The 26,940-nt window shown below is 47.3% G+C and overlaps 1 protein-coding gene across 2 annotated transcripts in view; it reads right to left on the reverse strand.

Annotated features, from left to right (window-relative positions):
* Positions 1–26,940, reverse strand: part of LOC119442712 (aquaporin-9) — a 99,647-nt gene that overhangs the window by 29,952 nt on the left and 42,755 nt on the right. For both annotated transcript variants that reach the window (XM_049662330.1, XM_049662329.1), the window contains exon 2: positions 629–749. In XM_049662330.1, the coding sequence (XP_049518287.1) occupies positions 629–749 (121 nt within the window). The remainder of the gene's footprint in view (positions 1–628; positions 750–26,940) is intronic.

Consider the following 26,940-nt stretch of genomic DNA (forward strand, 5'->3'; position numbering starts at 1 on the left):
AACTTTCTTCTTGGCCAACCATGGGGTTCCAACGCCGTTGCATTACATACACTCTCTTGCGGAAACTCAATGCGTTCGCTCGCAGCGTCGTCTGTTTTACAGCGATAGCTTTAAGGGCCCCGTTACGCGGGTCGCCGGCGTTGACCGTGCGTTGACCGTGAGCGAAAATTGTACACCAATCACAGCGCGGCGCGCGCCCTGTGCGCCGCTCGGTTCCTTAAGCACCACCAGATGGCGCTCGCCTCCGTGCATCCGCGGCAGCAACGACGCCGGCCGTGCGAGGGACGCAAAAAAAAACAGAAAAAAAAAACGGAAAGCTCACCTTCGTGCATAGCGTTCACCGCAAGCGTCTCCCGGTAAAGGTTACGGTTGCATAAGCTGCAGTTGCCGGGAAGCATGAGAATCAGTCATGAACGCTATAACGCTATCGCGGCCTACTCTTAAAGGCGAAACATAAGCGACTCCCAAGTTTTTGTTTTCGAATGTACCCGCGTGTTCATTTGAGAAGCTAAACCCCGTAATTTTAGTGTTGACTCGGTATAAATGAGCTTTACAGACTGGAGTAGATTATCTTTCCGTTCGCAAGACACGAACCCGTGGAACCAGGTCAAGAAATGTGTATACTGACCAGAGACGCCCGCTCCGGTCTGGATGCCCAGCATGACGCCGATGCCCCAGCAGAAGGTCACCGCGAACACGTCCTTCGAGTCGGTGAACAGGAAGTGCGCGAATGACGCGCCGCCGAACATCTGCGCAGGAGAAAGAGAGATATAGATGACGTATGTGAACGGGGTGGGAACATTTAGAGGTAGAGGAGACGCGAATGCGGCAGTCCAAAAACAAACGTGCGAATATTTTAATGCGAAAGCATCATATGCCCCATTAAGCAAAAATACGTCGGCATGACCGAAAGATTGTACCAAAAAAGGCCGATGCCGCAAAGAGTAAAAACACGTCAAATAAATGTTCGGATTGACTATAACATTCCTCAGGCAGGTTCCTGTAAACAAAGTAAATTAATTGCTTTGAAAGAAAATTTGGTAAATTTGGTCTGGGTGGGAATTGAAGCAGGGCCTCCGGCGTGAGAAAAGAGCACGCTTCCCCGATCCCACGGCAGATTCACGGTTCTGGCTTACTAAATGTGTGCATAGTGCATGCGTTCATGACGTTGTGAAGTCTACAAACGGTATAAGGTTTTCGCATTTCCACATCTAAGCAGTCGTAAGTGTCTCTGCAGAAATTTTTTTTAAGGCAGACTTCTGATACCTTGCTACATCCATGAAGTTTCCTGAGATACCAAAAAAATATATATATATCGTTACGAACGAATAACTGTAGTCGTTTTCGATCGCTTCCTCGTGCTTGTGCGGACAGATTCTCTTCATATCCGACGTTCAACTCTTCCGGCTTACCTTCTTCCCACGTCGAATGAACGACTCGAGTTGCCTGTACCGCGAGCATTTTCCTAAAATTACTGTTCACCATTTATTCGCTTACTTTACGTTATCTGTTCCATTATGATGCCCACCCTGCGTGGGCCTTGAGTCCGCAATGTGGATTAAATAAAAACTAAAATAAATAACTACATTATCTTGTCTTCTTCTCAAATTATCTGCCCTTACCCCATCCCCCAATGCTGGATATAGCAGCTACTCCGGCTAACCTCTCTGCCTTTCACCTCGTATTCTCTCTCTCTCTCTCTTACTACAGAAATCCCTGGCGCCAATGCCTATGGAGTCTGCGGGCGTGGCGGTTCTCCGCCAGCATAGGTATAATGAATATAGTTCATGGATTTACTTAAACTTGACCCTTCTGGCTTCGAACGTATTTACGACTTCGCGCATTGATCATTTTCAACGATGCACATTTCGTTATAGAAGCAACAATTCGTAACGACTATGCGTGTGCGCGATGATTTATTACTTTGCCGTGTTTAGAAAACTGTGACTACTTGAAAACTTAGCGAGCAATAAATAACGCCCCAGAAACTCATGAAGCCACGACCATGAAGATTAGTCAAATCCATGTACTAACCATGGTATACCCTGGGATCTCTGCAAAACTACAGCACCGAATTTTCGTCTGGTAAATTTTGTAGGAAGCATCATACCGTGCACATAGGTGAAGCAGCGCACTGACCAGGACAAAGCGGAGAGACACAAGAATGCACGACACTCGCTGCCGTGTTGTGTCTATCCGCTTTGTCCTGGTCAGTGCTTTACCCACATGGTATGATGATTAGTCACCAACTCGCCCAGTGTTGACTGTTTGGACTCCCGCCCCTTTTCGGAAGCCAAGGTTTTAGGCGCATGGAGAAGCGTTGATCATGCCCAGCGCACCATAAGATCACTTTTGAACTTTATGTGTGAGACGGGCTTAGACGGTCGTCTCTAGAACCTGTGCAGTGTGCAGTGCGCGAAATGTGTTCGTGCGATGACGTTCTGTGCGGACAACACTACTCCTGCGTGTAGTGTGTGAAAAGTGCAAAACCGCGTATTGGACAACGTGTGTAAATAGTAGCTCATTGTACGATATCATAATCACCTGTCACCTACCTCTCTCTGTATCTCCCTCTTCCCCTTACCCCAGTGAGGAGTAGCAGGCTAGAGACACGCTCTCCAGGCCGACCTCTCCTCCCTTCTCTTCATTAAAATCTACTCTCTCTCTCAACTCGCCCAGCTTTCCACATTACTGAAATTAATTTGTAGGAAAGCACTATGGCTGAATTATAACTCGATTTCAATCGAATCGGAGTACGAGAGACGCATCCAGCGCGCTCTCTGTTATAGCCTTGGAGCACTTTCTCTGTAAAGTGGTGTTTCCAGATCCTGTGGAACACAGGCCGCCGCTCAATAAAATAAATTACGAGTCCGATGGTGGAACTCGTACAACATCCCGATGCGATAGCTATTTAGATCACAAACCCTGGCTTCGAATACACGCCTAATCTTCTGCTTTATTACTCCTCCCTTGTGGCGGCTATAGCACTTTGATGCGATGAAACGCGCGCTTGGGAACGCGCCTAAAAGTGCTCCAATAAATCATCTCGACACTTGAACGTTCGCTGAAAAAATCAGAGGGCGACAGTAAGGTGCCTCGAGGCACCTTATGCGATAGAGACACCCTGTAGGCGACAGTTTTGTCTGGCGGCGCCTGATAGAAACAAACGAAACGACCGCAATGCGTGGGAGATTTGAATGACAACTCACGACCATTGCTTGGCGCACTTCGGTCATATATGGCCCTTACACCGACGAACACCACCCATTATCACTTTAAAAAGGACTGAAGTGAATGTGCAGTATAATGGATGCACAAGGACTCTTGGAAAGTTAAGGCACACGGCGCAGACAATATAGGTATGCTCTATAGTTCGTGCGTCTTTGGGCACGTGACGGCGCAGACAATGGGGAGGAGCTGGCGCCACCTCACGAGTGTATAAAATGACGTACCGAGGTTTACAAACGGTATAATGCTTTCACAGTCACACGCGTAAGCAGTCTTGAGTGTCTCTGCCGAATATTTTTCTTACCGTAACCCCCCCCGGCCCGTTCTTTTTTTTATGCTTCCGGATGGCGGTAGCCGCGTGTCAGTGGTGTGCGCGCGTCGAGCGACACTATATGCTGACAAATGCGCGCGTGCATGTTGGCATTCGCCCAGCTGCAGCCATGCGCAGCAGCTGCTGCTGACTTCTGCTACACAGAAGCACGTTGCCACAGCTGCTGCTGCGACGAGATGTCGCGCCTGCAAAGGCGAGCAAAGCGCCGTTATTTCAACGCTTTCAGTCGGGTTGGTTGACCTTGAATGGCGCACACCGGAAGTTGCACGCGATCCGGACCATAAAGCTTTCTAGTACCACGTAGAACTTGCTGTATATATTATACACGTGTGTGATGCGATGTACAAAATGAGTTGTTTGAACTACCCGCGAACAATGCGCGCAAGAGTTCTGAAAGGCTGCGTGGTGGAACTGCAGTTGGTTCTTGATCAATAGCATGTGATGTTGCATTGTATAGTTGTAACAAAATACAAATGCCAAACATCATTCTGCGTGCTTGATCCTGTTTCTTGTTTTTTGTCATGTTACAAACAAGCAGAGCGCTCAACGTTTATTCGCATTTTATTCGATATTCGTATACTTCGAGCCGACCTATGTTTGCGACGTAGTGTTTGGCTAAACGAAAAGAAGCAGCCGGCATCCGCCGTGTTGCCATCATTACCCACGGACACGTTTAAATAAATAAGTAAATAAGTAATACTATAAGCAACTCTGGCGCTTGTGTTTACGTGCGCTGCTGCGAAAGTATGAGCTGCGAACTCGGTGAACGTTCTTTAATAATTCGTTAGCGTTAGGAGTATACAGGTACATTACCAGTGACGGTGGTCTGTGCTCCGGACCACCGCCAGTGGCACTTCGCTAATAGACGAAGCAGGACCTGTGTCGAGTGAGTTCCTGAACAACACTTTGCAATTTGGTGAACGCGGTTTAAATTCACGAATCCGAAACCTCAAGGAGGTGTTACCTAATGCTAACGCCTTCCTCTCGCACTTACCACTGAATCGCCACATAATTTTATTTTACTACGCAACCCAAGAACTTGGGCCCCGGGCCTCTTTGATGATACAGGTGGTTTCACCCGAACAGCCTGTCGCGTCGCTGCCATATGTAGATGGACCGTCTATTTCTTCGAAGGGACCTGGGGCCCTAGCTCTCGGTCCGCGTAGTAAAATAAGGACCCTTTGAAACCATCACCGAGGCGCAACTTTTTTTTTTTTTAATATAATATAAGGAGATTTTGACGCACACATAAGGCGCCGACTACTCCTTAGCCTCTTGAATGGGTCTAACCACAACATACAGGGTTCAACATACGAGATTACATGTCAAACAACCTTCTCATACAAGCACTAGAACATTAAAAAAAATACTTATCAAGCAACGTTTTCACAATAACACGACAACGTAAAAAAAAATGCGTGGTACATACAATGAAGAAGTTTAATATTAAACTCCACGGCACTGCAGAAGAAAGTCTCAAAATACAAATAATAAAATCACCTAACAATACAGTCACTAATTTCAGCGGGTGGGGCACACATCGTGTAAATGCATTATCACAACTCATGCATTCGCAACAGCGCTGCCGGCATGGCTGTTAAGCTAGCGTAGGAGAGATGGGCAGTCCATCGATTTGCTTAAATAATCGTTCTTTCGTCTTCGAACGGCCTTGCAGATTTTTTAGGCCTTCCTGAAATTCATTTTTCATCAAAAGTTTGCCTTATGGCAATAATTAGTGTCTTTTAGCCCAATTTTCTATATATACCATTCGCTGTACGTTTTGCACTCGTTCGTGCAATGGAGATCTCCGTTCGGAACTAAAATTTTATTAATTATTTAAGCGCACGTTAAAGAACCCCAGGTGTTCCAAACTATTCCGGAGTCCCCCACTACGGTGTGCCTCATAATCAAATCGTGGTTTTGACACGTGGCATCATTCCCATAAGCAGTCTTGATCATGCCATGGGTCTCACTCGCAGTTTTACCCAGTTTGACGCGAAACTTAACCGCATAACGCTGCTTTAACAGATGATTCATTGAGCAGATAACAACGCACCTTGAAATGGGTTCACCTTAAACTCAATCTACACTACGTGAAGGCTTGGAGACGACTGGCGACTGGTGCGCTCGTATATAGCTATAAGGCCCCCCACCACCCAACCAGCGCAGTAACATCCCTCTCCTTCACCACGTTTTGGCGGGGGCAAAAATCAGTCCTGCTACTTCCTGGACAAATCCTTATATGCACATCCTTCTCTGATCACCATTATTCATTCATTTTCCTCACCGTCCCTCTTCAGCAACGCAGAGCAAGATATAGCTCAGGCCGATCTCTCTGCCTTGCTGTAAATAAATTTCTCACTCTCTGTCTCCCCACGTCGCTGCTGGTTTATATAAGTCAGCGGCAGAACGTGGCATCAGCCAAACATAGCAGCTAGTGGAGCGACCCCGCTCTCCAGGCGCAGTATATTGCTCCCTCCTCCAATACGGACTGGCTCGTTCGAGCCAATCCCCAGCGCGACGAACGCTACCTGGTGGACTACGTTCAAACGTGCTTGGAAAAGTTCACCTGCGGAGCCCTGGATAACTAGTTCTGTAAGAGTCAACCTAGTGGACTGTCCATTTCGGACGCTGCCTATTGGCTGGAGCTGCATGAGTGAGGAGGAGACAGGTGCCCCCGACCAGTCTCCTTCTCGCTCGTACATCTGCAGCGAATCAGCAACAGCCATTACATTTACAGCTCTTACAGAATAGCTCCCCTGGACTGAGGGTTCCCTAACCGAGTGGCACCTTTGGACATTAATAAAGTTTTCATTCATTCGTTCTGATGAAGCATAGGCGGAATGGCTGGCAGTATCACAACGGGAAAAGGCAATGCATCCCGCATCAATGGCTTTAGAAAGGCACCAAAGCGCAATTTGCATAGCTGGCAACATAATGAAAACAGGCATATTTGCACCTAAAGCGACGGTACGATAGGCGTAAAACCACCGACTGTCACCCTGTGGGATCGGTGTTCGAATTCACGCGGGCCACTGCGTATTTTTTTTTCCTTAATGAGATTAGCATTCTTTAAAAAATAATTATAGGGTTTTAGGTGCCAAAACCACGATCTGATTACGGGGCACGCCGTAGTGGGGGGACTCCGGAACAATCTGGATCATCTGAGGTTCTTGAACTTGCACCTAAATCTAGGTGCACGGGTGTTTTCGCATTTCGCCCCCATCGCAATGCGGCCGTTGTGGCCGGGATTTGATCCCGCGACGTCGTGCTTAGCAGCTCAACACCATAGCCACTAAGCAGCCACGGTGGGTGGCATTCTTAGGGAACTGCACCCAGTTTGCGGTATATCTGTCTGTCCGCGCCTAACCATTTCATTACTGCTTTGGTGACTTGATAGTCCATGGTCCATGATAGTTCTTGGTCCATGGTCTAATAATAAGCCAATTCCACCGGGATGCTGTGCTGAGGGAACCGTGTTCGAAACCAACCTTTGGACCCACTTATTGGGTCACTAAATATGTGACGCTGGATATGTGCCAATCTTTAATGAACCTCTTTCCCGTAAACTCGGATCACTGTGTGTATGTCACTTTGCAATGAAAAAAAAAAAAAACTTAAAATTTATCCGGTGCTGGGCGGAATCAAATCCGCGTCATATATATATATATATATATATATATAAAGACACTCTAGTCTGAATTAAGATTCACAAACGCGACAAGCGCAGACTTCGCGGCGACGCCAACAGGGGTTCGCGAGCGAGGACCCCGGCTGAGTACACGGCTCGCACATGACGCGTTTCAGACGGTACGTCGCTACATTGACTCAATGCTAATCACATCAATGCTGACATTCATGGTGAGATGGGTTCTGTGGGAAGGGATTTCGACTAGGGAAGTGTGTACATAAAGGTTATCCATGTAAACATTCGAAACAACAGCACAAGATATCCCAAAACGCAATAGCGTGCGTGCCGAACAACCGGAACACTGAACGCATTCCATATCGAACTGATCTCTGCAGTTTGACTCGTGGGCCCTAATCCATCAAATGCCATACGTTTATTTTCTTTGTAAATTACACTATCTATAACGACAGTGGTTAACCGTGGTGATAGTACAGTGGTTTCTGACAGCCACTAAACGATCTTAACCGTACCATGAAGCTTACAGGGGCTCGTGCTTTTCGGAGCCCCCATGGTGCCATGGACGGTGCTCGGCGCGTTGTTAACGAGCTCGTACGTCTTTGACACTTGTGCATTTCACACGCGAGCACAGCAGGCTCGCCCCGTCTGCCGGAATCCATCGTCACTTGGCGACACGCGCAATACCCTAGAGATTTTGCACAATCAGAGAGAGACTCACTGATACGGGCATAGGCATACTCTTATCGAAACCGGCGTGAATGGGCTACTTGGCGTCCGGCCCCTTCCCATTGAATTAAGCGAACGTTACACTCACACTGAGACACATGCGCTCAGATCTGAAGAGCTGTCTCGACCAAAGCCGCCCCCACTCAACCATCAAACAAAGTAGCCTTTCTTTCTTTCTTTTTTTTTTTTTATGTCGTAGCACAGTGCCGAGTTGACCCTGATCAAATGCTTCTTTTTCTTTCTTCTTCGACAAGCGCACGTTTGGTGGCAGTGACGCGAACGCGAGATAATGAAGGTAGATACCGAATCCACACACAAGGACTATGAAAGGACGCACAAAAGTAACAGCCATATGTGTAAAGCGGAAAAGCCAACCGAAGAACTGACACGTGGGCTACAGTTGGTGTGTTTAAACCACGAACACGCGACACCTACAGAAAAAAAATAAAGCATAAAGATGACGCACAATTGCATCTTTCGTATGTTTTCTCTTCAGAATGTTGCCTTCCAGCGGGCTGATAAGCTACAATTCCACCTTCATGCAACGCGCCCTAGGTATACTCCTAGGAAACTAGGGCGCACAAGATCACATATGCAGAATGGGCAAGATAACATTCAGTCAACTATGCTCAAAACGCTACAGGTTATCAACGTAATCGGATAGAACAGCAAAATGCGTGAAACGGCTTGGCGTTACCTCGATGTCGGTGACCTAAAATGATAATAGATAAACAGAGTCTTGGCATCTTAACCTCCGACATTAGGGGATTTCAGACGGCGGGTGATAGATAAATGAGAACGTTGTTTCACCTCTCAAGAACGTGCTTATTTCTCTGTGATTGCTCGGAGTTGCTAGGAGTTTATACGTTAATGTGCGCAGTTCCCTTACTGCCGCGAAGATATGTGCAATCAGGAACCGTGCTAATGATAAGCGAAAGCGCGACCTATGGAAAGAGCTATACCTAACTGACTGCATTCAGCATATCGTAATGAAGAAAATAGACAATGTTCGATGTGCCCTGAAGAAGGCAAAGTGGGAAGCTCAGCGGCAACCGCCCATGGAGTTGGCGCGAGACATGAGTTCGCGTTCCATGGGCTTGAACTTTTTTTTCTGGGGCCTTGCAGCACCATGTAAATAAATCTCCTCATAATTGGGTGGAGGTACGGGGTACACTTCAAAGATGTAACTACGAAGCCGCGCTTTGCCTTCAGCGTCCATCGAATATTGTCTATGTTCCTCATTATACAATATGAAATCTTCGCTTTATATAGGCTACATGACGGGGCGCTCCGTAGTAGGGGGGGGGGGGGGGGGGGGGGGGAGGGGGGAGTCAGGATCCGTTCCAGCAGTAGTTTTAGAGCACCGGAACGCTGTCCATGTAAGAGAAGGATCTGGCGGTGACGATATGAGTTCTCTTCACTCGATGTTTATATTGATTGTAGCCTTCTTTATATGGCCTTTGGACGAAATGAGTACCTGCCTCCGTAGCCCAATCTCTACGGCGCCTCGCGGGTCTCGCGGGTCTGATCCCGCCCCGGTGGCCGCATCTCGAGTGAGCCGAAATGAAAAAAAAAAAAAAAACGAAAAAAAAAAAACGTTCGTATACTTAGATTTAGGTGCACGGTAAAGAACCGCAGGTGGTCAACATTATTCAGGAGTGCCCCATGCACTACGGCGTGCCTCAGAATCATATTGTGGTTTTTGGCACGTAAAACGCCCTAATTAATTAATGTTAAGTAATGAAGTTTGAAGTTTATTTCAGGCAACTAATAAAATATGTACTATCGACCAAAAACGTTTACGGACCACGGGAGCTCAGAAAACGATAAATATCCGAGCAGCCTTTAAAAATAGCCAGTAAAACCATGCACACACCACAATGCTGCTCGCATATATACCAGTAGAGACTGGAAATGAGCATACCAGGCTGCGTTTTGAGGCTGCGGATTGTCAGATCCCTTGGTTATATATATATATATATATATATTATATATATATATATATATATATATATGCAAATACTCCTGGGAAGCGTTATAACGGTGCCGCGTAACAGGAGGCGCGGTCGTGTTGAAATAAAAGCGCGTCTCTTTTGCTTAGTTTTTTTTTTTTGCTAACGTTCGCAAGTGTGCAGCCACGGTCACTGTAGATAAACGCGAGCATTGCTTTGCTCGGCGACGCGCAGCCCGCCTGATTGTGCCAGTGACGTACGAGCAGGCCTGGAAACTGGTTTCAGTATCTTTCAGAAGCAAAGCGCGCCACCTCGATATGCAAGCGGTCGCTTTCCCGCACGTGGCTGTCGATCGGTTTTTTTTTTTTTTTTTCGTCGTTCCACTGGCCCCGATATTCATTCTCAGACCTGAGTGGACAGCCATAGCGGAATCAGGATTTGCCTCGAGATTCTCAACGAGGCACTGAAATCATGGGCGCACGAAATCAGAGAAGTGAGCAATTCGACCCGTGAGAACAGTAAAATAAGATCAGCAGATTCTAGCGGTTCCCACGGCAAGAGCTCATTTCACATCGTATAACGCCATGTTCTCAAGAAGAACTTCTTCGAGATGCGCGCACGACCTTCTCCGTTCGATAAAGTATATAGCAGCCTGATATGGCCTCCGAAATACGTGCACAGACGCGCCATTCTCGGAGTTGGCGTAGCGTGCAAACTCCGCACAGATTACCCGTTTCGGGCCAGGCGTACACATTTGTGTACGCGACTTATTTTTGCCAGTTTTGCCTAGTAGTAGCAATGAAAACAATATACCGCGGACATTGAACTTCGGGTAATTTGAACCCTCTACTTGCCTAATGTGACTTCATTTCAATGTATAGTCTGCAGAGTATTGCTACACAAAGCTACATAATTTTTTTTTTAATATTTGGGTTTTACATGCCAAAACCACGATCTGATTATGAGGCACGCCGTAGCAGGGGACTCCGGAATAATTTGGACCCCCTGTGATTCTTTAACGTGCACCTAAATCTAAGTACAGGGGTGTTTTCACCCCCATCGAAATAAAGCCCCTATATTTATAAAAGTAGCGCCATCCACTTCCCTCCTCCTCCGTTCCACTACTCGCGCTCGGCGCGACCAGCGCGATCGAGGCGCGATATCGACAGTGGCGCCGCCTGCGTCGGGCCTGCCGTGGCAGACGACAGCTAACGCGCTACCAGAGGAAATCCGAGGAAAACTTCGATCGCGCCCTGCGGAGACGTTTTTGAGGCGCGATTTTGCTTCGTCAGTCAGTAACTGGTCTTAATAATGCCGTTTTGGAAGTAGCAACGCGACGATGCGAGACGGCGCAAATGTCAAGTGTGCAGCAAGCGTTTGCGCACGCCGGATGGTAAACAAAAAAAGCCTTTTGCCCTCGCCTTGTCGGTTGCGGCAACTTAAGGCGCAGAAGCATGCCATCACAACGAAGTTCTTGTCCCTAACACGTTTGATCCGTTTGTGCGTACAGCACTTTCGTCGCACAGGCCCGAGAATGGCAGTCGGAGCGCGCTGGAAAGAAAAAAATATACAAAAGCGCGACGCGAACTTCCACGTGACACGGATTGGCCAATGGGGGAGCGGAGAAGGCTGGGGCGACAGGAGGCGGCTAAGAGAGGGCGAGGAGGAAGCGCCGGGGTGAGCCAGCACCTCCTAGACAGCTTTTCAAAAACTTTCTAGGAGGTGTTGGGTGAGCGCGGTGGCGGCAAGATCTAAGAATGGCGCTACTTTTATAAATATAGGGGCTTTACATCGAAATGCGGCCGCCGCGGCCGGGATTTGATCGCGCGACCTCATGCTTAGCAGCCCAACACCATAGCCACTAAGCAACCACGGCGGGTCCATTTAAGTTTGTTGAAGACGGGCACGTTATACGGGAGAGCTCGGCCTTGGTGATATTCGGCACCGGCTAATCGCATACCTCCTTATCGAGCAACGACCGCATCCCCTCCTTGAGTAGATTCTCCTCTCGAAACAGTCGCCGGAGCGAAATTAAATACTGGCCAACCTCTTAGACTTCATTTGGCCAACCTCTTAGACTTCATTTGGCGCTGAGCCGTGCTCCCTCAAGGGCTGCAGAAGATAGCGCCAACCTTTCCCTTTCCCTCAAGAACCACTTATCGTCTTAGACTTCATCGGGAAAGCGCAGCTCCAGTTCATTTAGGCCTTACAATCGCGCCAAAGGGGCAAATCCCGAGGACCGGAGTCCCCAGTAGTTCTTCGGCTCAATAAATTCATTTAAAGCAACATTACCCTGTTTTACGGAATGTTCGACGAGCTGTATTCCGTCAGAGGAAAGAACAGTTTGTGGACACGCGTACGTTGTTTATCTTTTTCTCCGGCGGCCGTTTTTTTCACCGCATAACCACTGTTTCAATGTTATCGCTCGGCGCAAGACGCATCTTCATGTATATCAAAACGTTCTGGAATGTTGTCGCTGATTCTATAACGAAAAAGAAATACTTGCCTAATCAGACTACGAGCGCAAAGCAAACAGTGGCGTAGTGCATTCTGTAACGCGAACGCGGGCACCAGCGATTACGCTCGAATGTATGATGAGTGATGTATAATAGTCGACGCATTTGATGCGTAGACGATATTTCAACGACCGATCATCGTGCTCGACGTTATCGTTGTGCTTTGAGTGTTACTTGCCTTCCTGGGCTCAAGTTCGCCCAATAAAGAGTTTTCTTTACTCCGGCCTTTGGCAGTCTCTTATTCTTCAACCTCACGACAACGTGACGCTATCCTTTCTCAAGCTTGCAGCAAATAACTACGCTAATGTGCTCTGACTCGGTGAGTTTACTCTTTTTGTATTTCTTTAACCTTTTTTATATATTTCTTTAAACGCGACATTTTTTAAACGTACACAAAGTCGATACTTAATTACTCTGTAACTATGACAACTTTGTTGAAAATGTACAAGGCATCTTCTTATCACCTTAACTTCTTTTCAGTGGAGTCTGCAGCGTTTTGGAATAAAATTGTTCAAAAGTTACGCATTTATCGAGAGCGCATACTGTAGAATTCGTGACTAAAGGGGTTGCCTAGCGCGAATTTCTCCCGGTGTTTATAACGTATGTAAAAACGTATGTAAAAAAATGAATTTTATCCGGTAGCTCAGTGGATAGCGCGTCCATACAATATAGCCCAATTGTAAATTTCGCTGGAGCAAGAGTTTGATACCCAGTCAGGGTGGTGGGCAACACCACGTGCGTGACACCCCGTTTGTTAATTAAATTAGTAAGCGAATGTTTACCGCAAGCTATGCGGCCGATAAAACCACGAACCTTATTTCGTGTAGTTGTCTAATACTTGGCTATCGCTATCAAGTGGCCTGTCGCGCGAAACTGCCGAGGCTTTTTTTTTTTTTTACAACAGTACAGCGACGGCAAGATAGACAGTCAACGAGCCAAGTAGCTTCTTCTTCATTACGAAAAAAAGCACAGAAAAGAGGGAACCAAACCTGACCTGTGTGAGTAAAAGTTTAAAGTGGGTTTGCGGCAATGCAAGTTCGTGGGGGAGACCTCAAGCATGTTTGTGTTACACGTTCATGTTGATTCCATTTCAACATGGCGCATACCCACGAGAGGAATTTGCCGCACGAATGCAAAAATAAATTAGTATGTATAAATAGCAAGATTTCGAAAAAAAAGCAAGAAAGGGAACATATTCGATGAGAAAATATTGCGAAGTTTTAAAACGTTCTCACGTGGCAGCTGTCATCGTTGTCGTCACCTGCATCGCAGAGGGAGCACGCGCCGAGGTTGAAGTTGATATTTTTGTATGGTCAAGCGAAATGATGGGATATGCAAATGAGTGCAAGCTAAATAAAAGGCCTGAAATAAAACGCAGCGAACAAAGACACTCCGAGCATTGTAAAACAAAGACACGAAGAGCAAAAAAAAAGAAGAAGAAGAAGAAAAGGTGGCATTTTACGGACCTCGCGCCATACACCGACGTCGAGAAAGAAAAAGGATCAGAAGCGCGTGAACTTGGAGCGCGTTCGTTGGCGCTGGCTAGACAGGATTCGCCAGCAGCTCTTCTCAGGCCTATAGCTCCAGATCCGCGAGCACCGAGCCTTCTACCGCTTCTGCCAGCTACCGCTTCCAGCCAGCCTCCATTTGCCAGCACGACAGCGGACAACAAACGGAGCTCTGAGCCATGCACCGTGAGCAGGGCGACATCGGAGAGTCTCTAAACTCCAGCCCGAAGTCTTCGGGCAACGCACCAGCAACTACCCGAGCGCCAACGCCTGCGCCACCGCGAAAGCGCCTCTCCCCGACTCCCAGGGAGGAGAACTTCGACGTCCGCCGTGCCGTCGTCTCCTGGTCGAGCGAGCAGCTCAACCGCGCAGAGCCGTGGACGTGTTTCGTGGACACCGCGAAGTTTTCGGTTCCGAAGTCGGTCCAGGACGTCTCCAACCGGATCCTATCGAACGCGGACCGCTTCCGCGGCAACTACGGCGTTCTTTTCGTCGTCATTCTGGCGTGCCGCGTCACGTCCAGCGTGGAACTCGTGGCGAGCATGGCGGCGGTGGCTGCAGTGTGCGCCGTGCTCAAGCTGCATCGGGACGACGAGACTGCGGCCGTGTTGGGCACGAGGCTGACGCTCGGCAAGAACAAGAGGATAGCCGCGGCGGCGTTGGTGGCGTTCCCTCTTCTGTACGCCGCGGACTTGTGGTCCGCCGTCACGTGGTCCGTCGGGGTCATCGTGGTCATCGGCACGCTCCACGCCATCTTCTACACCCGGCTTGGCGCCCCCAGCAAGTTCGCCCAAAAGCTGCCGGACATTCCCGAAGGAGGTGAAGGGTCAGCTTGAATGGCGATGAGCTGGACATGCCGTCCTCGGAATTTGTCGGCGAAGAGCACTGCTTTTGTCACGGGTGACGCCACGAGTTCTTGCAATAAATCGTTGTCAGTTTTTTTTTCCCCGGGGACTTTCAGGCTTTATTATTGCGATACAATTATACGGACTCGCGAGGCGCATATACACGCCATCGGCGCCGCCGTTATACTACTGTCCCGCTGACTGCGCATGTCATGTTCTTGCGCTAAGTGTTCCAGGGTCTATACGCAGACGCGGAGTGCGTTTAGCTGCAAAAACGCATGTGAACGCATGTCGTCAACGTTACGCTCAATCGTCTCGGTGGTGGAGCAAGGGTGGCATTTTACCTGCCGCTCTTGTTCTGCCCTTAAATAATTTTGGTGGTATTACGTGACAAAACCACGAGCACGCCGTGAGGCGCGCGATGACACGCGATTACGACGTAAGCAACTCCTCTTCGTTCACACACACCTGCCCTCACGAGCAATCAAATAGAAGAGCTCTGAGAGTATGTGGAATGTTATTCTAATTTAGCGTTTCGTTCGTTGAATACTACTAACATTGTAAATCTCAAGCTCACCAAGCAAGCAACTTCGGTCAGCGCATGACGTGTTGTCTTTATTCTCTACCTAGTAGCTTGTTTCACGTGCTTTTATTGCGATAGCAATCATATGGACACTCCAAAGCAGATTTCTGCCGTCGGCGTCGCCGTCGCCGTCGCCGTCGCCGTCGCCGTGAGGTTCCGTATGACGTCAATGGAGATGAAATCGTGGCCGCGCGCCGCCGAACGCTGTATGTGCGAGTGAAAGGGCGCGAGGGACGCGCTCTTTCACGGGGAGTGAACCCACGGCGGAAGACAAACGCGCGTTCTGCGCCGTGCTTCTTTAAGGGCTGCAGAAGTAGGCGTCTCTTTCCTCCTTTACAATCACCATATATGAAAGCAAACGCGTCTTCTTCCGACGCGCTAAAGGCGGGGGGGGGGGGGGGGGGGGGAAGGGAGGTGACCTTTAGCTGCGGCACCAAGTGCCTATTTATATCAGAGGCTCCGGCACCAGTCAGCAACGCCGCACGCATTTTGTGCGAACGCGGGCAAAACGCCGACGGCGTCGACATTAGTTCTGCGTGTAGCTGGTGCTGCTGCATGTCCAAGTTCATACAGCTGATAAAGCTACTATCATTTACTCCGTATAGCTCTCTACAAATTTGCTATCGCAATTGATGCTTCGCCTTTCAGGTGAAGCTGCGACCACTTTTTTCAAGAACCAATGACTCTTACTGTTAACCTTCAACTCTAATCCTACGTCAAAAACTCGACAGTAAAACATTTACGGTTTCGTAGAAACAGTCAACTGTCGCCGATGTATTCGCCTTCTTTACAGTGTTGCAATTTGCTGCCTGACGTATATACCAGAAAAATGTACTCAGCTTCGCGCGTTAATGCACGTACATCCTCACCCTTAGCTTTCACTGACGTCGAGCGATCGTTACTCTTAAACGCCTGACGTGTCCTCGCGTGGGATACAGGCCAAGTGATAACCGCGCGAAAGGCTCCAGCGAGACGCTCCTTTCACAACCTCAAGTGCTTAGAGACGCTTATCAGTGTCCTCCAACAGTCGCATCATTTAAAAACCCTCCGTCCGAGAGCATCCATACGGGCTCAAAGGAAAGCACGCTGCACCCAGTCCGTTCGGAGGAAATACACGACGACCCCTCGGTAGCTATGCCGCAGGATGGGCAAACACTCGTACAAGATACGCTACCACCGCATCCGTGCGTGTCAACCTATACGCAGCACCCCTCTCCTAGTACGCAGTGTAGTTGGAACACTTGAGACTGCGTGTGAGTTCGAAGCTGGGCTGGTTGGGTTTCGTTCAACGAGGCGAGCACAGCGCAGAGGACGGGGCAGGAGAAATGCTAACAGGACAGAGGTTGTTCTGTTTACTGCGCTGTACTTTTCACGCTAAGGACAAAATACATGAAGCCGACAAACATGACCGCGAAATTTCTATTGTTTGTTATTCGCCGATGCACGACATATACGTACAATGAGATAGGGTGACAGGAAGTGTACCAAGCACTAAATGAAAGAGGAAAATCGAAGTCGTATATAAGCATATCTGACTTCACAATTACAAGTATGACTTTGCGGAGAAATGCATTGGCGTTCCTATTGCTCTTGTGCTTCAATGCATAAAACGACGTTTTGTTAAGAAAGTAACTGGAACGCCGACGAATTTCTCAGCAAACTTCGGGAATTGATATCTCGAAACTGGTGTCATCCTGAGAATTCGTTCCAAGTGAATCTGCCTTGCGAACTCTACGGCTAGAATTTGTAAATTGCAATATAGGCCATTAGGCAATTAGTTAAAAACTTAAGTAGAGGATTATTAATTAGTCGATTCTGCATTTAAATATTTTTGCGCAAGTAATGTTCGCCTCTTCGAGTAGACCAGCTCATGAACTAAAATTGTGCTGTCTGCCACAGGCAACCTTTAAAAATTTTGAAGTGTTCACTGAAACACCCGTATAGGAAAAGTGTATACAGTCGAGATCGGCAGACCGATAGCTGTATTTATGAGACTATTTAGGACGTTTGATAACATACGGGACTCTGTTGTCTGCAGGGAGTGGATAATTGAAGATGTGTGGTAGAGGACTTTGTCCAGTGGTGAAGTTCACGAAATTATTATGATTATGATAGTGATGCTGATGATGACTTCCGTTATCTCTTTATTTACAGGTTTGCAGCGGTTCATGGAAAGTCGTACCGAACACTCAAGGATACCTGTCGTTCCGAAAGAAAAAGAAGACTAAGAATATCTGGATGAAATGGTGGACTTAGGAAACCGAGTACTCGTTAGTCATGACTATATAGAGGGCGCCGGTAGTTAAACCGGCGTCCGTGGTTTAACAGAGTGGTTATTTGGTCGAATTGGAACAGTTCAGTCATGACGGCGGTCAGCGCACTACGCAAAACAAGGGAGAAAAAAATGTAACGATGACGTTGCATCTTCATTACATTCTTGGTTTATTGTATATCGTTTTGCGTAGTGCGCTGAGAGTCATCATGGTCGTCCATGGCACTGACTTTTTTCTCTCTACTTTACACGCATATATTTTCTCTCAAGAACGAGAAATAACGTCAATGCAAACACACAAACAAACACACAAACAAACACACATAGTAACACGTGTTGACCAAAAGAAGGTGCTTGCACTACCTGCAAGGTTGTGCATGTACTTTGCATGCACTATGCACGCCTGCAGCTTCCGGCCTCTTGTGCGTCAAGTCCGAAGCAATCCGAACAGATGCCTTATTGAAGCGTCACAAAAACGACGGGAGGAATCGGATTCAAAGAGGAGTGATTAGTAAATGTTTGTCGAGTATTATTTGTAGTGTGTTCCAATCACAGGGACCCAAAGGGAAGAAAATTAAAACAAATACGTCAGCACTACTGCGTGATAGGAATTTTAGGCTTTTTGGGGGGATAAAAGGCCTAATAGAGCTCTGAGCAACATCTGTGTAAAAGTTGCCTCATGCGGTTTAACGACCTCATGGCCTAGCGCATTTGACGCGTGCGTTCTGTTGCAATGTCTTGTTGAGCCAAGAATGCGTTCGCAGAATAATGCTCGCCGGTCGCGTACTCGCAAGAATATGTAGCAAGGTTAAAAGAAAAAAAGAGATAGAGAGAGAGAAAGTCAACGACGAACACTGAACGAAAAGGCACATCTGCGCTAGTAATTAAACGACCGAAAGGCACGCCCCCTGATAAAAGCTGGTGTCTTCTTTGTTTGTTGTTCGTTTATGTCCTCACGGTTGGAATCAGCGCAATTTCGCTTAGCACCTTGTACGTTCCTCATACAAAACCCGCTCGCAAAGCGCCCCAGTTTAACGCTGATAGTGCTCGCATCAACTCCAACAAACGTCTCTCTCCATAGGAAAACGCGTGCGCAAACCCGTTCACGATTTCAGTCTGTTTATCGTGAGCACCCTGCGTGCGATCGAGGTCATCGGGGACATATACAGCCGTCCTCCTTTTCATTAGACTTCTATAGATACCCGATGTGTTTGAGTAACTCTTTTGTTTATTTTTATCTTTATCTTATTTTAGTCGTCCGCGCGACGTGCGCTCGGGTGGCCAGGTTTGTTAGTTGTTCATAATGCGGTAATAAGATGGGAAGCCGCACGCTATCGCTCCGGATCGGCTATATGCAGTATGTCGAAGAGAGAGATTAATGAAAGCTGGAGATGACTGAATTGCTGCATGCAGGGCTTGGTACTTCAGATGGGCTGATCGAAATGACATTGCGAGGACAAGAAACGTTATTTGAAAATAAACACATCAAACCAAGATATAAAAAAGTGCAGGAACAATCGACGATGATTGTCAATGTAAGCAAATAGAACATACGAACATATATATATATATATATATATATATATATATATATATATATATATATATTGCTAAGTACGACCACCGACCATCGGACCACGATCAACCACGAAAACGGCCTAAACAGGCAACGAAAGCTATCGTATACATAGCAGCAGAACATCAGCGAGCCACAGTGACCGAACCCGTGGCTCCTGAACCACAGGTTAAGCGATAGCGTTGTTCGCCGACAACATAAAGGTTCAAGCCCGCACGCGCAACAACGTCCAGAGCCCGACAGCCTATTTGGTCTCTGCTTTCACGATTATCGAACGTTGTTAGCTACGCGTTCGGCGAGTTACGTACTCGTCTGGGTCTGGTATACGCGTATACTATACGGAAGAAAAGCGGGTCCGCTGAAAACCATGGCTGAGATGGAAAGCAAGAGACAATGATGAGATACGGCGGGCACGACGTCCTTGGCTCGTTTGCCAACCGGGACGAAGCCAAACAACGCAAGAAAGAAAGAAACGGCCGGCGCGTCGCTTCGCGGGCGGCGGCAAGACTTTCGAACGGGGCGCATCGCGCCCTTCGCGCAATGGTATATAAGACGCAGGATGGTTTTTGCTGTTCTTTTAATCGCCGTCGTGTCTTTCCGCCTTCCGATCTCCTTCGCGCCCACATCCTCGTTGTCGCGAGTTAATTGTTGACGAACGACTACGTCGTCCCGTGGGCGCTGCTATCTTGCCTTCACTAACCCCTCCTCCCCCTCTTCATTCCTTCCTTCCTTCCTTCATCACAACTTCATTTCTCTTTTTGCTTACTCGTTCGGTCGGTTAGCTCATGTACAATATGATTGCGTGCAATGAAAGAGAACGCGTTTTTTTTTTTTTTTTTTTAATGCTGACATTTTGTTCAAACTGTCGTGTGTGACCAATGCTGCAGCAAGCTGAACTCATTTCGCTTCTTGTATCGTCTGACGCAGGGAGACATTTTCGCTTACGAGGTTGCCGCCTCCGCGCCATTTACACCCGGAGAAAAGAAAGCTCATTGTTTTTAATAATCATTACTGCGCCGGCCGCTCCTACGGCATCGAATTTCGCAACGCCCAGCATCCACACGGTGTCCGTAAATGTTAAACGCTGGTGCAGTACACCTAGTCCAGCAGCTATGCAATTTGGCACCCGGTTCGGATAAAAACACGCATGGCTGAAGTGACAATGCGGCAATTGGGAAACAAGGCGGCAGTCGGGGGCTAGTTGACTACACATTGTACAGAACGATTCACAATTATAGGGAACGCCTAATTACTAATTAGTATCAAACAAACATAACTTGAACGCATCATGAACTTTACAGGGAAAAGTGCTTGGCGTGACGCGTTAGGTAGACGTATATTGTGAAAAAAAATTATTGCCATTGCTTTTTTGTCAAAACTGAGCTTTAATCATCCCCGAAATATTGATTTTGTGTACCCTTTAACCGCGGACTTTATTGTACGTCGCGTCGCAAGATCTCTTTTCCGTCTTTGTCTAGTTTTCGCGCTGCAGTTTCAGCATGATCTTGATATTGAGGCGCGCGCCAGGCAGAATTAACTCCACAAAGAAAAGCGCTGTTTGCGTGTGCCTCTTACACAATTCGTATTTATTTTGTATTTCTATTGACTCTCTTGCTGCCTTCAATAGACTTTCCATTGAGATACAATTGATTATCATGCATAATGTTTTGCACGAAACCATTCCAACTTTTCCTAATACGGTTTTGTAGTCCCAAAAAAGAGCGGGCTAAAAAGTGAGCAATTTTGTTGCTGTCCCCTTAGGAGTCCTTTACAGAGACTTTAAGTATATCTGTATCTACCGGATGCACACCCTTGCAGTGTTTTAATAATATCGCACGAGCGTCGACCGGACGGCGTTTCAGCGGCCTCATATCGGCGAGGAGCACTCCGGAAGCGAACAACGCAGCAGAACACACTCGAACTGAAACTGCCTTGCGTTAATTCAAGCGTGTACTGTTGTTGATCCCGCCGCCCCTCGCCACTAAAAGGCCGCTGAGACGCTGTGCTGTCAGCTCGCGTGATATTGTTAAAAAATTGCAAGGGTGTACAGCACGCACAGTATGAAGTGATCGCTATCTGTGTGCGGAGGCGTGTTACGTGTACTGTTCACTCATGACATGAACCAAGAGATGAAAACATTATGACTGACGCTGTCTTGTATGGTCTTGTCTAGTCTTGACTAGTCAGGAGTGACACCTACCGACTGTTTGCTGCAGGAATACTAGCTGTCTTAAAGACGATGTCATCTGCAGTGAAGAAAGTACACCAATGTGTGTTGTTAATATGCGCGCAATGTTACTCTACATGGCCCACCAATGGGTAATATGTGCGCACTGTTTAAGGTACAGTCTGCATACGGCGAAATACTACAAGGGTGGTTGCTTGGGCTATAGTTGTTAATTCATGGTAAAAACGACGTACAGCGCGAACGACAATGACTGGGAGAGACGACAAACACTGCGCTGTGTTTGTCGTCTCTCTCAGTCCTTGTCCTTCGCGCTGTACGTCGTTTTTACCATCAAATAGTACAGGCGCAATTTACAATCCAGCAGTGCACCGGAGGAAGATACGCTATAGTTCGATAAATCAAGATAAATTAGAGGGAATAATTACGTGAGCACTCTTTTCGTTTTCTCGGCAAAGAAAAAAAGAAATGCTGGAATAATACAGCGTGGCGCAGAGCCAACTGACATTTTTCAACTAGTCATATATTATATACGGAAGCAGGGAAACAAATAAGTAAAAGTGTCTATAAATACGGCCGAGTATGTCATTTATTTCCCACCGATTTCAAGGTTCTTTTTTGAAAACTATATCACGCAGATGGCCTCCGTTTACATCAACGCATTGTTGCAAACGTTTCTTGAAGTTGTCGTAGATAGATAGATAGATAGATAGATAGATAGATAGATAGATAGATAGATAGATAGATAGATAGATAGATAGATAGATAGATAGATAGATAGATAGATAGATAGATAGATAGATAGATAGATAGATAGATAGATAGATAGATAGATAGATAGATAGATAGATAGATAGATAGATAGATAGATAGATAGATAGATAGATAGATAGATAGATAGATAGATAGATAGATAGATAGATAGATAGATAGATAGATAGATAGATAGATAGATAGATAGATAGATAGATAGATAGATAGATAGATAAACTTTATTACAAATATAGAGTTTTATCTTGCCCCAATGGGGCATCGCTAATGGTCGGGGCCCCTAGTACAGGGCTCCGCTGGCTCTTGCCATCTTCTCTGCTCTCTGGATCAGCTTGAGCTGGTCGTCGAGGGCCGAGCTGGACAGCAGTGCCTCCCATTGCTCCCTCGTGGTGTTCGTGTCATGGTGTTCTATGTTGCGTAGCGTGCACTCCCACGTAATGTGGTATAGGGATAGTATTTGAAGTTGTCGTGCACGCACCTCCGTATAGGTCCTCACCAACGGCGTCAACTTCGTCACCAATGGCTTGCTCGAGTTCTTGAATACTCAAGATATATGCCTCTGGAGCACATGGTCTTTCTGGAACTCCCACAGGAAAAAAGTCTGGTACACTGAGGTCGGGCGACCAAGCTGGCGAAGCGATTTCGTTTACGAACTACAGCCATACTGTTTCGCGCGGTGTGGGCAGTTGCTCCATCCTGCTGGAAATATAGGTTTTAAGGTCAGTGTCAAGCCGTCGTAACTTTTGTTGAACAAAGCCTTCCAACATAGTCACAATGTTCTGAATCAACGGTCACTGTTTGTTCATTGCCATTTTCAAAGATATCTTAGCCTTGACATACCACGGCGACGCACGTCATGAAATGCCCCCCCTCCCGCCAACCACTACAAGTTATCGCGGCGGCGCACTATATTCACATTTTAAATGTGTAACTTGGCTCCGCGCCACCCTGTAGAACATTCCGACAATTCTTTACCGCTCTGCTGTGAGCGTTACGTCCAGACCGAGTACCACGATCGCATTCGCGGAGCTGACTGGGAAGCATGCGCGTATCTGAAGTGCTAAAGATAACAGTAATTGTAAGACGTAGCTCTACGATAAAACGATCTTTTAGCAGCGTCCCAACGTCGTGTGAACGACATCCGTGTTACTTTGCAGATTCAGAGGCATGAATTTTCGGCAGGGAAGAACATACCAAAGTTCCCATGTTAAGCATTTGATTGCTCACGAATACAATGACATCTCTCGCTCTCTTTTACCAGTAAGTGATAAGTGACTACTAATCACGGCGAAACTTCCGCAATACCTGCGACGTCACAAGTAGCTATTTGAAACCAGACGTGGTTGCTTAGTGGCTGTGGTGTTGAGCTGCTAAGCACGAGGTCGCGGGATCGAATCCTGGCCACGATGGCCTCATTCCGATGGGGGCGAAAACACCCGTGTACTTATAGTTAGGTGCACAGCAAAAAACCCCAGGTGGCCCAAATTATTCCGGAGTCCCCACTACGGCATGCCTCATAATCAGGTCGTGGTTTTGGCAAGTAAAACCCCATAATTCAATTCAATAGCTATTTGCAGGCGGCGACGCCACGCAGCTTGGCCATTTACGTTGTCTTCCGGCACACGAGCCCTCAGCTCTCGTCAAAGGTTGTGTCTGGTATTCCACGTACGCAAGTGTAACCAATGACCATTCAAACTTATGTTTACTTTTGTGTCTCCTTATGACGGTGCGATCATGCATAACAGGAAGAATATGTGCAGCGTTCTCGAGCATGTACAGCGCCCATGAAGCCAAAGTAATTATCGGCTACGCCCTTTACGTCACACCGCGACGACATTGTCAATCCGCACCCGGAACAGTCGGCAGAGAACTGGCACACACAGACGGTGGCAAACAAGCCGATCCGGAGAGCTGGCTCTCTGTACCGGGTAAGAGAACAATGGTTTCTGCAGTCACTATCGGACGGCGGCCTACTTTGCCCCAGATATACGATGCGGGCGCCGCTCGTCTCAAAAGAGAAGGTAACGTCTACCACGTTCCACGGATTACTTTTTCCGACGGTCCAAAAAAATGAAGCTGCTCAAATGAAGCAGCTAGCTTGAGCCCCGGACATGACCGCGCATTGAGGAGCCTATATGCTACATGGACAGGCTCTCCCCATCTAGTGCTGGGCTTCTTCGTTTAGTACAATGTGAATCACACTTGCCTAAAGATAAGTGTGATTATGTGTGTAGCCGACGGCGGACTGTGGGAGCGTCCATAGCAGCCACTTCGCTAGGTTCCAGATCTGTTTGTTCTATAAGCATGCACCGAGCATCCGGTATGACCATGCGTGGTCGTATTACGGCGTTGGCCTGCAATTTTTACTTTATTTATTTATTTATTTATTTATTTATTTATTTATTTATTTATTTATTTATTTATTTATTATTATTTATTTATTTATTTATTTATTATTTATTTATTTATTTATTTATTTATTTATTTATTTATTTATTGACAAGAGATGGCGACCAACAGAGCCGATTGACCATGCACTCTGGAGAAGTGTGATTTCACACTGTACTTGCCATACGGCGGACTTTCAGTTTCAGTTTATTGAACATTCTTTTTCACCCAATGGTATGTTCAAAATACAATGATTCCTGACCATGATATGATGACCCTCTAACGCTCTAACGAGGACAGCCCTGACGAAGATCACCATGCCACGGCTAACAACATAGGATCGCCTGTCATCGCTCGTAGTTGGACGGAATGGCGGTGGTGGGGAGGGGGGTAGACGACCAGACGCGATATCCGGCCGGTCTCAGATCCCGAGGCGCCTTCACCGCGGCGTGAGAACTAGACGTCGAGAAACCAGAGTGCGCTCAAGTGACCTTAGTCGGTGCCTGGGAAAACTACCGCCAAAGCCAGACCTGCAGACGCATGCAGGCATGGCGTGTTGGTATTGCACTTTCGCCTGTCGTAATATCTAGAGCGACGAATCACTGTATAACGACGGGGGTGATGGGCATTCGCTGGGGTCACAATGTGCAGATAGTTTTGCGTGTTGATTTACAGTGTGGCTGCCGCGTGTAAAAGGCTAAGTTCTTTCAGGGGTATAATAAAAGGCGCGACTATAAAGCTGCCCACTTGAGCACGCCGGGCTCTTTTGACATTCTGTAGCGGTTTTCCGTCTCGTTGCGCGCAATCGCACCAACTCGACGAGCCATTTTGTCAACACACTCTAAGACCACCCATGACGTGAAAGTCAACTGATTAATAAATTCTATTGAAGAAACGAAATAAAACGCACGGGAAGCATGCCCGACGACACGTTTCAGTCCAATCGGCGCAAGCTGCACGTAGTAGTAGTGGTGGTAGTAGGATTCAAATTCTGGGGGCCTTACGTGCCAAAACCACGGTTTTATTATGAGGCACGCCGTAGTGGGGGACTCTGGATTATTTTTGACCACCAGAGGATCATTAACGTACCCGCAAGGCACGGGACACGGGTGTAGTAGTAGTAATAGTAATCGTTGCCATCATCGCGCACGATCAGCAAAATTAGGTCCCTTTTAAGGCAAAAGCACCCGCCTAAGACATGACTAACGTCCTACACATAATAACAGCAAAATTCGAAAGGAATGTTCTACACACCGCATTGGTTATATTGAGATGCGAAGCCACATAGCACAAGAGTTGTAGCTGTGAGGCACTTCACTCAGGCCGACCTCTCGGCCTTTCTGCCATTAAAAATTATATCTCTGTAGCTGTGAATTTCGTAATCTGACCCATGTATTTGATTCTTTGAAGCCCCCTCGACTCCATTCGCGTTAGTAGCCTCAGGCGCTCAAGAACTGGAAGTTCCATGGCGGCGGTTCAACGTGTCGAGTGGGCGCACACGGCGGGATGGTGTCAGAGAATGTGTTGGAGGAGGGTCAATTGATGACTATAGCCCAGCAATGTGGCAATCGGGCACGCGACCGGCGCGCGTTGATGATTCACGGTACCCCAAGCCACTCCATTTATGCGGTGGACCGCGAAGCCATGGAAGTAGTTAGGAAGACAGAAAGGCTGGACGGGGGCCTTGTGTGTAGGCACTGACTAACCGGCACGTTTCGTAAGCGATGATCCAGCTATGTGCGTACGCTACGCAATGTGACGCATAAACAGGATGCTGAGGGAGAGATGGTCGAGAGCGGTTCCTCGTTGTTTGACAATGAGGATGACGTCATTGCGTGCACATTTACAGATATCGCTGCTCGGATCGTCTAGTTCTTTACGCTGCCCAGGCTTGATCAGTGGGGGAAACCCTTGCTCAGTCTTTCGATGGAAAGTCCCGGCAACGGAACTTCTCCGTATCTTCTCTTTGAGCTCGCAAGAGAACAGAACAGCGGACAAGTTACTGAAAAATAGCATGGAAAGAGAAGTGAAACGATTCGCGTCATTACGTCACCGCTATAAGCAGAAATGACCACTTAAGTTCACTGGGAACAAGTGGCAAGTTAGCGGTAGCAGCGAACAAAATACGAGGAAAACTACGGAAACGCAGTAGACTGCATGTGTGAGCAAACGATCTTCCACGAACCGAATAATGATTAATTGATGGGGTTTCACGACAAGAAAGCTACACGTAAGTCATGAGAGACACGGTGCAACGGAGAACGCGTTTCCACGTGCAGAAGGATATCTCCAGTATGGATTCAGAAAGACTATTTAACCTTTCCAAATTCTTCGCATTCCTAGCAGCTCAGAATGTGCACGGTCGTGGTCTAGGTGTCGTTGTCTGTCATGAAAACCCCATCAATTATTA

This window comes from Dermacentor silvarum, chromosome 2 (assembly GCF_013339745.2).
Source record: "Dermacentor silvarum isolate Dsil-2018 chromosome 2, BIME_Dsil_1.4, whole genome shotgun sequence".
NCBI classification, from domain to species: domain Eukaryota; kingdom Metazoa; phylum Arthropoda; class Arachnida; order Ixodida; family Ixodidae; genus Dermacentor; species Dermacentor silvarum.